This window comes from Dendrobium catenatum, unplaced genomic scaffold (assembly GCF_001605985.2).
Source record: "Dendrobium catenatum unplaced genomic scaffold, ASM160598v2 fragScaff_scaffold_787, whole genome shotgun sequence".
Taxonomy (NCBI): Eukaryota; Viridiplantae; Streptophyta; class Magnoliopsida; order Asparagales; family Orchidaceae; genus Dendrobium; species Dendrobium catenatum.
Genome location: NW_021319249.1, coordinates 116,269 through 130,181, shown reverse-complemented (window position 1 = coordinate 130,181; position 13,913 = coordinate 116,269). Strand labels below are relative to the sequence as shown.

At 33.5% G+C, this 13,913-nt stretch overlaps 2 protein-coding genes across 3 annotated transcripts in view; one reads left to right on the top strand and one right to left on the bottom strand.

Annotated features, from left to right (window-relative positions):
* Positions 1-6,705: 6,705 nt before the first annotated feature.
* LOC110112376 lies at positions 6,706-8,211 on the top strand. The gene is made up of 2 exons (XM_020844573.2): positions 6,706-7,334; positions 7,580-8,211. Exons 1-2 carry the CDS (start codon positions 6,752-6,754, stop codon positions 8,179-8,181), a joined length of 1,185 nt encoding a protein of 394 aa, XP_020700232.1. The 5' UTR covers positions 6,706-6,751; the 3' UTR covers positions 8,182-8,211.
* A 2,846-nt stretch (positions 8,212-11,057) lies between these two features.
* LOC110112375 (endonuclease MutS2) overlaps positions 11,058-13,913 on the bottom strand; it is a 10,189-nt gene continuing 7,333 nt past the window's right edge. For both annotated transcript variants that reach the window (XM_028696615.1, XM_020844571.2), the window contains one exon: positions 11,058-11,170. In XM_028696615.1, coding sequence (XP_028552448.1) covers positions 11,099-11,170 — 72 coding nt within the window. In that variant the 3' untranslated portion in view covers positions 11,058-11,098. The remainder of the gene's footprint in view (positions 11,171-13,913) is intronic.

The following is a 13,913-nucleotide window of genomic DNA, read 5'->3' as shown; positions in this document are numbered from 1 at the left end:
AATGTCCTACACATGCACCATTACACATTGTAGTTGTGGGTTGAAGGGAGCTGCTCTTGGTTTCCATATCAAGGACTATGTGAAAAGATTTTATGTCCCATATGCATATCATATACTAAAATGTCATTGGGATATTGAAAACCATCTTATACTTTCTCCTATTCATGCTTCGAGGAGACTACCCCATGACGAAGTAAAGATAAAGAAATCCAATAATGTCTTAGCCGAGCCTTTGGTTACATTAGATTATGATGCCTCATCTACCACAAAACAACCTCATGCAACTTGGATGTCATCTTCTGGTCTAAGAAAAGGTTATAATATTTGTGAATATAATCTCTTGAAGGATGAGAAGATGGAGTTTGCACCAAAAAAATGAAATATCTTATGGATATTCTAGATTAAATGCTACTATTCACCTATAAGCAAAAATAGGGAACCTATAGTAAAAATGTTGGGCCACTATTGGATTAAAGCAGCAAACATACAGTGCTAGGTCATCATAATAGGCAAATCAGGTTACTTGCAAATAATAGGTGGATGACCTTGATGCATCATGTAGTGCATTTGTAGATAGAAGAACACCCATATAGGTTGAACATTAAAGAAAGTAGTGACATGGAGTAGATGAAATGAATTAAACTGCATCATTGATACATGATAAGTAAAACCTAGTATAGAACCACACACCTTGATCTGCAATATTCATACAAGCAAAGAGAATACATTAACAAAGCCCAAAATAAAATCTGCATACTTGTTAGTAATATCCACTTATATAGAAAATCGCATCTAAAAATGAAAAAAAAAAAACCCTCTCACCCATTAAAATACACATTAATATGCATTTGCAATATGTAGAGGGTTTTAATCCAGCACATCATTTGACATTGCAATTACACTCCAAAGTATTCTCATGTATGTATTTGTAATTTGCAAAGTGTTCCATTCCAGCATGTCATTTGATATTGCAATTACACTCCAAAGTATCCTCCCACGTGCATTTGTAATATGTAGAGGGTTTCATTCCAGCATGTCGTTTGACATTGCAATTACACTACAAAGTATCCTCCTGTATGCATTTGCAATATACAGAGGGTTTCATTCTAGTGATATCATGCAAACATATAAAAATCATATAAATGTAGCATCAAAATATGTATAATAGTATATATTTGCATGGACATCGGTGAGCGTGTTATAGATACGCACATGATATTTGAGGATGCTACACGGGTCAAAAAAATAAACCTGAATTCGAGCCTGATCTTTCCATGAGAATAATATCAGTTAACATGGTTTGAACTGTCGAATAAATATATGATCACGATGTTAATTAGGATATTTATTTTATACGTTCTTATTTGGCCTTCAAAGTCTATAACAAAAATTCATTAATAAAGGCATACAGCTGACAACAAGCCATATCCTCTATCGACAAGTAAACATAGTCGACACGATTCAACTGATAAAATGAATTTACTCGTGAATACCTCGATGATGAAGGTATTAAATATTTATCTCAATCGAATGGGATTCAAAATATTTTAATATGCATCCCAAATGCCTATGAAAAATCAAAATTTCAAAAATACCAAATTTTAAAATATTTAAAATTAAAATAAATCATCAAATATCACTAGGATTCATTCTCAATCCATCTTTTATCATTATGGATGTGTCACATGTCTTCTAATCAATGGTTTCACCGCCAAATGGTACCATAGGTAAACAGTTATGATAAGGACCCTCTAATCGGGTGGTTTTGCAGCCAAATTGGAACCATTATATTATGATCATGGTCAAATTTCATATGTTCCCTAACAACATTAAATCATTTAACAATGAATCAATGAGATATAATCGATAAAGAACAAAGTCTTATTTTAGCTGTGCTGGATTTAAATTTGTTCCTCTAGATAAATATTCATCCCAAGTATACAAGGTATCCTTGGATGAAGCAATCTATGACTGTTGGCAAGAATCATTTAGTAAGGTTGGGTTGACTACTTTATCTAACTAAGTAGACTAGGGACCATAATGACCCAGGACGATGGAAGCATAGGATCTTGATCGTGTCTATCATAATTTCCCCCACCATCCGCCTTAAGTGTTAGGCGGTAAATTTCTAATTTTAAATATTAAATTTTCAAATACCTAAACATGTTGCTATTTTACGTTGGATACTATGTATCTCTTTGACGACCAACCTTAATTAAAAGTTCTCTCTCACTATAGGGAGGGGTAATTAAATATAGGGGCTTGCGGCTATATAATACCTAAACTCCAATCATAAAGTCCTCGTAAAATGAGGGCAAAATCTCTTGGTAGTGTCTTATTTAAAACCCAGTCTGCCTTCTTAAAATTTTTCTCATAACTTGAGCATTAAAACTCTTCTCGATGACCCAAAAAAGAAGAAAATGGGCCGCAAAGATGTCGGGGAGCAAATTTTCGGAGCCCACACATCAAAGCGAAAGTTTTGCAAGGCCAAAATTAAAGCCAAAATTGAAAAAAAATTCTTACTTTGAGTTTCAAAATGTTTTGTTAGTTTGGTTTCAAAATGATGAATGCTTTGAGTTTCAAAATGGTTTGTGAAATTTGGATCTTTTGATGGAAGAAATATTCCTGTAATTTTTTTGAGAATTTTATTATGGGTGAATATGATGGTTGAAATTTGGAATGAGTTTTTTATTTTGTGCTGCTTTATATGATGGTGAAAAATTCATGCAATTTACTTATTACATGTTATATTTTTACAGGGAGTAGGGATGCTTTATGTATGGAGTTAAAAGAAACATTTTTGTTCTTGTTTCATTGAAGTTTAAAATGTGATTGCGTAAACATCATTCCAACTTTTATTGAAAGTTTACTATTATGAGATTAGTGGATAAAGGAGTATTTTGCTATATATTAGTCAGTCTTCTGATCTTGCTATAAAAGGGATAATTGTGGGTTGATCTTTGGTATAATCGTTTTTTATAAAAGAGTTCTTATGAAAGAAATGAATAAGAGTTATATTGTCATTTTGGAATGATATCAACCATATATCTAATACTTGAATTTAGTTTTAGGTGCACTATTTCAATAGATTTTCTCATCAAAGTTTCAATTAACTAAATCATGGCCATTTTTGTTTACTCTTAAAGCTGTTTATTACTTTCATATGTTTGAATCTTAGTGTGCATTAAAGATATTTTGATTCTTGATTTATTGAGTGCATATTCACATTATGTCGTGGATGTCTTTTTAGTTTTAAATTTTGTTGGATGTTTTTTTTTTTCACATAGGATGTCAATAGAGCTAGTTACTGAAGAAAATATTAATGAGCATTTGATTTTAGAAATTGGAGAAGTGCAATCATACAATCTAGGAGAAAATGAAAACTTAAATAATTTGGGAGAAAATTAAGATAATAAGGGTCAAGATAATAGGCAGGCCAATGAAAATACAATTGAGAATCCAATAGATAACAAAAAAGGAAGAAAACATCGACAGTGTGAGATGAGTTTAAGAAAAAAACCTCCCTAATGGTCAAATGAAAGTCGAATGTTCTCATTGTAAGAAAAAAATTATGCATAGGTAGCACAGGTTCTACAACACAATATATAAGGCATTTAGATTGTTGTTCTGGAAGAAATGAATGTTATAAGGAATCAAAAGATTTTGCTGCTTGAACCCAAAGACATTACATGTACAAGTGAAAATTATCAGGAGAGTGGAAGTTTAACAACTTTCAAGTACGACTATCCTAAAATTAGAGAGATGTTGTCTATTACATTTTGATAAATGAAAAATCATTTTCAGTTGTGAAAGAGATGGATTTAGTTTAGTATTAAAGACCATGTCATTGTATTTTATGAAGTACATTAGAATAACAACTCCTAATGACGTGATGTTGGTTTATGAGAAGAAGAAGAAAAACTACATATTGCATTAAAAGGCATAACCAGACTAAGCGTTACAACTAATCTATGGAAGTCCAAAAATTAAAGAATTTCATACATGACTATGACAACACATTATGTGGATTCCAATTGGAATTACAAAAGCGTGTGCTAAACTTCTCACACTTGCCTCTGCCATATACAACATCTGAGATTGTTGACACCTTTCATAAGTTAGAGAGTGGGGATTGGGTAATTAATAAATTTTCACCATATCTATTGATAATGCAAAAAATAATGATATGTCAATTAAGTTGCTTAAGGACAACCTCCATATGAGAAGAAAGTTATTTTTTGAAGGTAGACTTTTCCATGTGCGCTGTCATGTGGACATTCTAAATCTTATAGTTAAGCGGGGGGGTTGGGGGTTCGAAATTATGGAAAACGTTGTTGATATAATATGGAAATCAGTTAGTTTCATAAATGCTTTTGAGGGAAGGTTGGAAAAATTTTTCGAAGTAGTCCAACAATTGCTGCTACCAACAAGAAAGCTTATTATGGATTGCCCACCGTTGGAACTTGACATATGACATTCTTATTGTATTAATTGTTGGGTATTTATGTCATGTCATTAATTTTAATGCTTGTTTTTTTTTTTTATTTACATAAAATTTCTATAGTGTGAAACATGCAAAAAAAAGTTAAATTTTATTATCCTGATCATCAAGATTAGCACCATCATCACCCAATTTCATTGATTATTATTTTTTTAAATTCAATCCATATCGAGCTAAGAAGCTTATAAACGAGCCGAGTTCGAGCATTTATTTGAGATCGAGCTGAAAATAGAAATTTCGAGTCATTTGATCTCGAGCTCAAGTTCGAGCCACTTAAACAGTAGATGAGCTAAGCTCGAGCTCGTTAGCAGTCGAGCTCGACTCGACTCGTTTGCACTCCTAGGTCGACATATGGGAACAATAGTCTTGCTCAGCTTGAATTCATGCATGAATTGGTATATCTAATTACCAAATCGCCATGCAAGAATATAGCCACCAAACTAATTAACATGCCTGCCTGTCCAACTGTAAACAACAATACCAGCAAGTGGGCACATACATTCCTCCTTTATCAATTGACAATAGCAAGCTCATTTATTCCCCCATAATGTTGTCTCTTTCCTATCAGTGAGCAAGAGGGAGAAAGACTGAGTATTGAAACTAAATAGTAAGATAAAAATAGCTCAATAATTTGTGCAGTATCTCATTCATTTCAATACCAATTCAGTGATATTTGTTTTCAAATTCTTATATGAATTTTGCTTTAGACATTTTGAGCAATTTTTTGTTTTCAATAAATGGCCTGCAGTTAAGCTCTTCCCTGTTTGGAAGCAAAAAAGCATCATAAATTAGTCATTCGCCAAACTGTTCCATATAAACAGTAAGCCCCACAAGGAATTCAGCCATTTATAACCATTTATCACACAATACAGTCCCCCCTCTCACATGTCTCCAGTGAGCTGATTAAACTCTTTGAGAGAGAAAAGTTAGTATTTGAGTAAGGGTGTAAATGAGTTAACTCGAGTTCGAGGAACAAATACATACTTATATTCATGCATATATTTATTTTTATACTCAAATCACATTTAACATAACAGAAAGAAGAAAGAAGAAAGAAGGGAGGTGGGGAAGCTGGGTTTATAAAAAGAGAACTTTATTTTCAAGGAAACTTCTTTGTAATTTTATTCTTATTTCCACTCATCAAGTCATGCAGAGCACATGAGCTTTGCAGAGAAAAGGGAGTCTTCTATGAGGACCATCTGCACTCTTCTCTGACTTCTTTCTCAAAGGGACCACTGAACGAAATCAATTAAGTACTTTAAGCTTTCTTTATTCACCAAGTGGGCACATACATTCCTACTTTATCAATTGACAATAGCAAGCTCATTTATTCCCCCATAATGCTGTCTCTTTCCTATCAGTGAGCAAGAGGGAGAAAGAATGAGTACTGAAACTAAATAGTAAGATAAAAATAGCTCAATAATTTGTGCAGTATCTCATTCATTTCAATACCATTTCAGTGATATTTGTTTTCAAATTCTTATATGAATTCTGCTTTAGACATTTTGAGCAGTTTTTTGTTTTCAATAAATGGCGTTCAGTTAAGCTCTTCCCTGTTTGGAAGCAAAAAAGCTTCATAAAGAGTAAGCCCCACAAGGAATTCAGCCATTTATAACCATTTATCACACAATACAGTCCCCCCTCTCACATGTTTCCAGTGAGCTGATTAAACTCTTTGAGAGAGAAAAGTTGGTATTTGAGTAAGGGTGTAAATGAGTTAACTCGAGTTCAAGGAACAAATGCATACTTATATATTTATTTTTATACTCAAATAACATTTAACATAACAAAAAGAAGAAAGAAGAAAGAAGAAAGAAGAGAGAAGAAAGAAGGGAGGTGGGGAAGTTGGGTTTATAAAAAGAGAACTTTATTTTCAAGGAAACTTCTTTGTAATTTTATTCTTATTTCCACTCATCAAGTCATGCAGAGCACATGAGCTTTGCAGAGAAAAGGGAGTCTTCTATGAGGACCATCTGCACTCTTCTCTGACTTCTTTCTCAAAGGGACCACTGAACGAAATCAATTAAGTACTTTAAGCTTTCTTTATTCACAATTTCTATAGTTAAGCCTTCAATAATATCGAGATTTATGACTCAATTACTGTACAAAATTTAATCTAGCAAAGCAAAGCTAAGCAATCACATCTCCCCAAGCATAAAAGACCCTCTTTTGATGCCCCAACACTAAAGAAGATAACATGCCATCACTCCCTCTCCTTGCATATTACAAAGCAGTATCAGTTAGTCTACTATGGCAGGAACAAGAAGAACCAGAGAGAAGAGCAATATGAAGCATTCAGTTCAGAAAGAAATCATTAAGGAAGAAGAAAATCCAACTCCCAGAAGAGTTTTTACGAGCTTCTTTACTTGCAGATATCACCAAGTAGCAACAGCAGAAGGAGAAGGGAACAAGAAGAAGTGCAAAAGAATAGGATGCTCGGGCTCACTCTGCAAGCTGAGAGAGAGCTCTAAGATAATGCTGAGGCCAGTTACCGCTTCTCCACCTGAGAGCTGCAAGAGAAGAGTTTCGATGAGCGGCGGCGGGTCTAGTAGATCCATGAAGGCTCCTTTATGTGAGATCAATAGAGTTACCTCTTCTTCTTCCTCCTCCAGTTTGGGTGCCACCCCCTCTTTCTCTTCATTGGGTGGTTCTTTGAGAGGAATGCATCTGAGGAGGCTTTCAGGGTGCTATGAGTGTCGCATGGCTATTGATCCAATTAATGGTGTTTACAGAGATTCTTCTCTTAGAGCTACTATCTTTTCTTGTCCAGATTGTGGGGAGATCTTCATGAAATCTGAGAGTTTGGAGCTACATAAAACAACCAGGCATGCAGGTAGAAAACAATCCACCCATTTTTAGCTTCTAATTTCTTCCATTTTGTTCTGTCATCTAATTTCTTCCATTTTGTTCTGACTCCATAACAAGTTTCAATCCTTTATGTTCTGTTCTCTCTAGTTCCAATATTCAATATTAACAATATTCTTGACTGTACATATTATAAAACTTCAAATGACTAATTAAAAATATCAAAGGCAGCTATCTAACATGATTGTTCTTTCCTTCAAACTATCAATCCAGTATCAGAATTGGGTCCTGATGACACCAGCAGAAACATAGTAGACATCATATTCCAATCCAGCTGGCTGAAGAAACAAGCTCCAGCATGCAAGATTGACAGAATTCTGAAAATCCATAACTCTGAGAAGACCATAGCTCGGTTCGAAGACTATCGAAACTCCATTAAGAACAAAGCATGCAAACTTGCAAAGAAGTATCCCAGATGCATTGCAGATGGAAATGAACTCTTGAGATTCCACTGCACCACCTTCACCTGCTCTCTTGGCCTCCATGGCTCCACTAATCTCTGCGACACTATTCCAAAGTGCAGAATTTGCAGCATAATAAGAGATGGTATCAAGGCTGATGCTTTAGGAAGGATTAGAACAATGGCTACCAGTGGAAGAGCTCATGACTTGGCCCAGATTTCATCTGAAAATGAAAAGAGAGGAATGTTGGTCTGTAGGGTGATAGCAGGTAGAGTTAAGAGAAGCCAAGACAGTTCAGAGGAGTTTGATTCAGTGCTGGGAACTTCAGCACTCTATTCAAGCTTAGATGAAATTTTTGTGTTGAATCCTAAAGCAATCCTTCCTTGTTTTGTTGTAATCTATAGAGCTTCATAGTTTGGAAGTAAGGGATGTTATTTTCCTGTGTTGTTTTCTTCACTTTACCTCTCACCTTATATTTTGATGTTTAGAAAGTAAGAGAAATCACCCAAAAATAGTATGGGATGTCCAATCATTTTCCAATGCTTGGCTTGTTTGGGGTGATAGGGTCTATTGGTCATCAATGTAACACCTTAGCAAGTAAATTCACATATTATATATTATAATGTCCATACATATGAAGTACTAAGAATTTTATTTTAATTTTTAAAATTTTTTAAAATGTGAAAAAAATATATATAAATATAACCTTAAAATTAAAATATATATGTATAATTTATATATTATGCTTTTCTATTATTGAGAAATATTCATATATATATATTTCATTTTAATGTTTCAAAGATGAATTTTGATTAAAATAAATTTAATAATTTAAAGTTTAATTAAAAATATTTTTTTCATCATAACTTCTCATACAATTTATAACTTAATTATTAGACAAATGCAACAAATTATTAAACATTCATAAATGTTTGGGGATATAAAACTAATCTCTTCCAAAATATTTTGCCTTTATTAGGAAAAAAAAAAAAGATTATTCTGTCTGAATCTGACTCTAGAGTCAATGATATAAGAAAATTATGTATTTATCGGAAGTGATATTTAATGTGGGTGATTTGAATGACTTCAAAATAGAATTTCTTAAGCAAAATAGCAATATAATTTCTACTTGAAATCCTATGAGAACTAGGAGGTGTCAATTCTGGGTGGGTGGGTCGAATTTGGATCCGAGGTTGACCTAAAATAATATATTTGACCCGAATTCAACCCGTTTATCATACAAGTCAAAATATTTAACCCGAACTTGACTCGAATAATATGAACTTGATATGTTTATCATATAGATTGTACAATTTGTTTAGATCAAGAAGGTCTATTTAACCCAAATATGATAGGTTTAGCCTGAACCTAACTCATTTAATCCGAACAAAAATAGAGTTTATTTTTATGCTTTCGAGCCAACTTGAATCCAACCTAAAAATTAACAAAAAATTTAACTCGAACTCGACCCAAAAAGCTAACCGGATTAATCTGAATCTGAAAATTTTCAAGTCATCAAATTATTGAAACCCATTGACAACTGTCTTCCAGTGGGGATGCACAGAACCTAACAATACGGAATCATGAAAATTGATGAGCTAAAGTCAAAGAGGGCCTATAGGTAGGTCTCTGGCTTTCTTGATAGTGTCCTGCTCCTTTGTTATTGAACAGGAAATAAGGGTAAAAGAGAGGGAAAAGAATGGGAATTAAAACTCTGTTATGTGAATTGATAGTGTTGGGTTTTTGGTACAATTTTGTTTTCTAAAATTAGAAGTATTTTAAACATATAATCAGGGGCGGAATCAGCTTTAATTTTGAGGAGAGACAAATACAGCACAAAAATAATTAAATATTAAAAAAATATATTATATATCTATATATTACAAAAAAGTTTTTTTTTTAAAAAAAAATTAAGCAAATAAAATAAAAAAAAAATATGTAATTAAACTGTCATAGAAATCATGAAAGAGAATATTAGAATTAAGGGATTTTTACATGCATAACACTTAAAACTATCCTAAATACATATTCAACACCCAATTTTTTAGGAGTAAAAAATTTTTTTTGCTCTCCTATAAATTTTTTTTTTCTCTCCTCTAATTTTTTTTTTTTGTGTGTGCATATAATATACATTTTTATTTATATATCTGACATCCAATTACTCGTATTTGTGTTTAACTAATTTTAAAAATTAGCAGAATTTATATAAATAGCAAATAATATCATTCATAAATTTAACACAAAGACTTCACTATTAGTATTAACCCATATGGCACTCAAAGTTCTCATTGTTATAATTTAATCATTGATGTCGAGAGAGGGGTTAGTGGTAGAAGAATCGACTATGACTATGGCTTAAGCACATGAATGGGTGGAACCGTGTGTCGCACAAACTCTTCTTCTCTTTCAAGTGTCACGGTCTCATCGATATGCATTTGCAAACAAGCTCCTATCGCGACTTCTCCTTCACATGGTAATCGTCTTATTAATACCTTTAAAAATGATTACATCTAGCAACTTGATTTTTTTTTTAATTTGTTGATTCTTATAATTTTGAGTGCCATGTATGTAAATCTTCCTAAAAATGTCAACCTATAATTAAATATATCAACTCTTATGGTTGGCTTTCCTTCTATTACAGATGGTTTTGGGTTTTTTTTTTTTTAAATGTATGAAATGCATGTTAAAAAACTAAGGCTCTTAATATTAGGTTAATAAATTATGCTAACTATTAAACCTTAAAACATCTTTATATCCACTTTAAACCCATTTGTTTCATTTCCTCAGATATCACCACTGTTAATATTTTCCCTCTCCAAATCTGAAATTGTTTCCTCTAAGTAAAGAATATATATATTTCATTGGATGCTTAGATTTTAAATGTAAGGAAATGAGAAAGGAGTTGAAAAACCACAAATGAATTGCGATAACTTCATACGATCAGTAAAAAGAGCCAAAAGATTATAAGGGAAGCATTAAAAGCGAAGCACAAGTGACAAGACAGTGCTATAAGGCGAATTATTACGTCCGGTCAACGGACATCCGGACATCCAATTCAGATGCGCCACATCACCCAAATACACTGGGGCCCGGTGTATTTGAGTGACATGGCACGTCTAGATTGGTGTCCGGACCCGGACGTAATAATTTGCCGTGCTACAAAGCCTTCTCTGTTTCTGTAGCAGAAATAAGCTAAAGACTAATTCATGATACAATGTCAGATCAGTGGAAACTTGAAAAAAAATGAAGAAGACAGATTCATATGCTTTACAGACTAAAAGGAAATTTTTTTGGTTTCTAAAATTATGAAATCTGATAGAGAAATAGATGCTTATTCGTCATCTGAAGCAACTTCCAAAAAGGAGCCAAGTGACTTTCGCAAGAAGCTGAAGGATTTGTCATCCTGTGCATCACAAGTGTATGGCTGCAGATTAGTTCAGAGCAATGAAACAGACATTGCAACAAATTCTAGATCTTTCTATCACCGTAAATAAATTTATTTTCTAATTTATAACGCTCTTTAAGCCGTATCGTGAGTAGAATGGCAATAAACTTAAGAAACTATTCTGATTCAAACAAATGTTAATACTATCGCTTAGCATGAATATGAGGAATCTATCTTACAATGAAAGATGCCCATCGATTACAAGAGGGCGGATTCTAATATTATAACTTATATTTGATATTGTTACATGCTGAAAAATTTGTAGTGGCAGAAAGTGAGTGTTTCATTTCTTAATTTCTTATAAAGATTCAGTATATATATTGAAGTTTGAAAAACAGCCTGAATTTTTTAAGTGAAAAATTCATAAAAGAAAAAAATCACGAGAGTTGGCCAAGTTGCAATAATCTATTATATAATTAGAGATATAAGAGTCTGCTCTTCTCCATGATTGAAGAAGATTGAATCAAATAATTAAGAAAATAGTTTGATCCTATTGTAAGGATTATAGAAGTGATCAAGGGTGAAGATGATCATACAACGATAATCAATTATTAGTTTTATGTGGAATCTAATCGTGTCAATCAATTAGGTTGAAAGAGGCTACATTGTACCCGATATTTTTTTTCATACAAACGTAACAGCACTGTAGTGCTCCAAGTTTGAGTTGGAGAGAGAGAGACAGACAAAGAGAGAGAAGCATTACGGTGCTCCAAACCTCGATGCGGCGAAACAACAGGCTGTAGTGCCACGAAGTTGCAGGGTAGACTCAGAGATCGAGAGTGGATTGCTACGACGCTCTAAACCTCAACTCCATGGCATTGCGAATTAGACTAAATTGTCTTTCTTCCATCTTTTTCTTAATTCACTTAACGGGTTGCGTCCTTTGGTGTATTGAAAAACGTCTCTGTGTCTGTTTTGAAAGTAGAATGAAGAGATAAGTGAAAAGAGATGGATAAAGTGTGGGAAGAAAATTTGTACAATTTCTCCCAATTTCATAGTGAATTTCTTGGTGTGGTGCGGCTCCGTAGTTTTTTCTCTTTTGAATTTTTCCACATTAAATACTGGTGTTAATTTCCGCTATTTTCTTTTCTTGTTTGTTTTATTATGTGGATTACTTCCAACATAAATCAACGATAACATAATAGAGGATGGGTGCCCAAAGTCATACAGCTAAAGTCAAATGAAAAGGCTAGTTGTTAGTAGTCAGGTGATGGTGGTCGTAGGCGACGATTGTTAGACAATGCAGTCGAGTTCTTTAGACCTGTCAGCTCCGGAACCACTTCATTTATAAATGAAGAACTATTGATAGCTTGTAGAGGGGTATTATGATAAACTTAGCCAAATAAAAAAAGAATACTCTTTTTTATTTTAAATGTAATATAAAATGTAAGTGTTACAAGATGAGGATGCGCAGGTGGATGAGTGAATTCACTCTTTGGAGATAAAATGCCAAATGAGTATATATGTGAAAATATTGGAGTAGCTCCAACGGAAAATAAGATTAGAGAGAATCGTCTTAGATGGTTTAGACATATAAAATGTCAGCCTTCCAATGACCCGGTAAGGAGAGAGATTATATTTGACCTATATTAAGAAAGATAGAGGTTGAACTAAAAAGACTTCGTTAGAAAATATTAGGAACTAAATTTTCTTATTAGATTTAAATGAGAATTTGACTCTTAACAAGACAAAAAGGAGAAAGAGGATTTATATAGCGGACCCCACGTAGCAGGGTAAAGGTTTGATGTTGTTTATTTTGTTGTTGCATGTAATATAAAATGTAATAAAGATAATTGTCTAATTGGGGTTCAAATTGTACAACAACAACAACAACAACATCAAGCCTTTATCCCACTACGTGGGGTCGGCTACATGAATCCTTTTTCTCCATTGTGTCCTATTAAAAGTCAAATTCTCATTTAAATCTAATAAAGAAAGACGCTAAAAAAAGCGTGTATTGGGTTCTTTTTGAAACATTTTGCAGAAAAAATCATTTTTTTGTAAAATTTTTTTTTGCAAAGAACAGCAGTTATTTCCACGCGCAAGCGGGTAACTTATGGGTATCCCCGCTCGTCGTGCGCAATCGCACCGGGATCCCTTCCCACCACGCTAAGAAAAGCGTGTAAGGCGGGGTTTCCAAGGCGATCGAACTTCGAAGGAAGGACATTTGGGTGATTACCCGCTTCGTCGCAAACGTCGTGACGCACTCCCTTCCCACCGCACGCCTAAGAAAGCGTGTAATAGGTGGCTCGTTTTGGGTCTCGACTATGCGATGAAACGGTTCTCAGAGTTTTAGGGTTAGGGGAGCTTATACCTTAGCTTTCGTCGGTGGTCGGCACGAGGAAGTGCGAGGGAAAGAGAACAATTTAACATTTTTTTTATATATATATATATATTATATAATGGACAGAATTTTATTATATATTTAAATAATTATATATAATTTTTAACATATATTAATTATAATACAGATTTATTATATAATAAACAGATATGTTAATATAAATAATTATATAATAACATATTATTATATAATAGTAAATATATTAATGTATTACATATACAAAAGTGAGAGAGAGAGAACCCTTTCCTCTACTTACTTTACTGGCTTCCGGCTACGTGGAGAGGGAGATCGGGCAGGCAGTTGGATGGAGCTCACGGATCTGAGGGATTCGGCTAGACAGAGCCTCTTGGGGTAAGA

Excerpts from the sequence above, each read along its gene's own strand:
- LOC110112376 (XM_020844573.2), top strand. The coding sequence starts at position 6,752 with ATGGCAGGAACAAGAAGAACCAGAGAGAAGAGCAATATGAAGCATTCA. Across the intron at positions 7,335-7,579 it reads TAAAACAACCAGGCATGCAG|TATCAGAATTGGGTCCTGAT; the intron begins GTAGAAAACAAT and ends CTATCAATCCAG.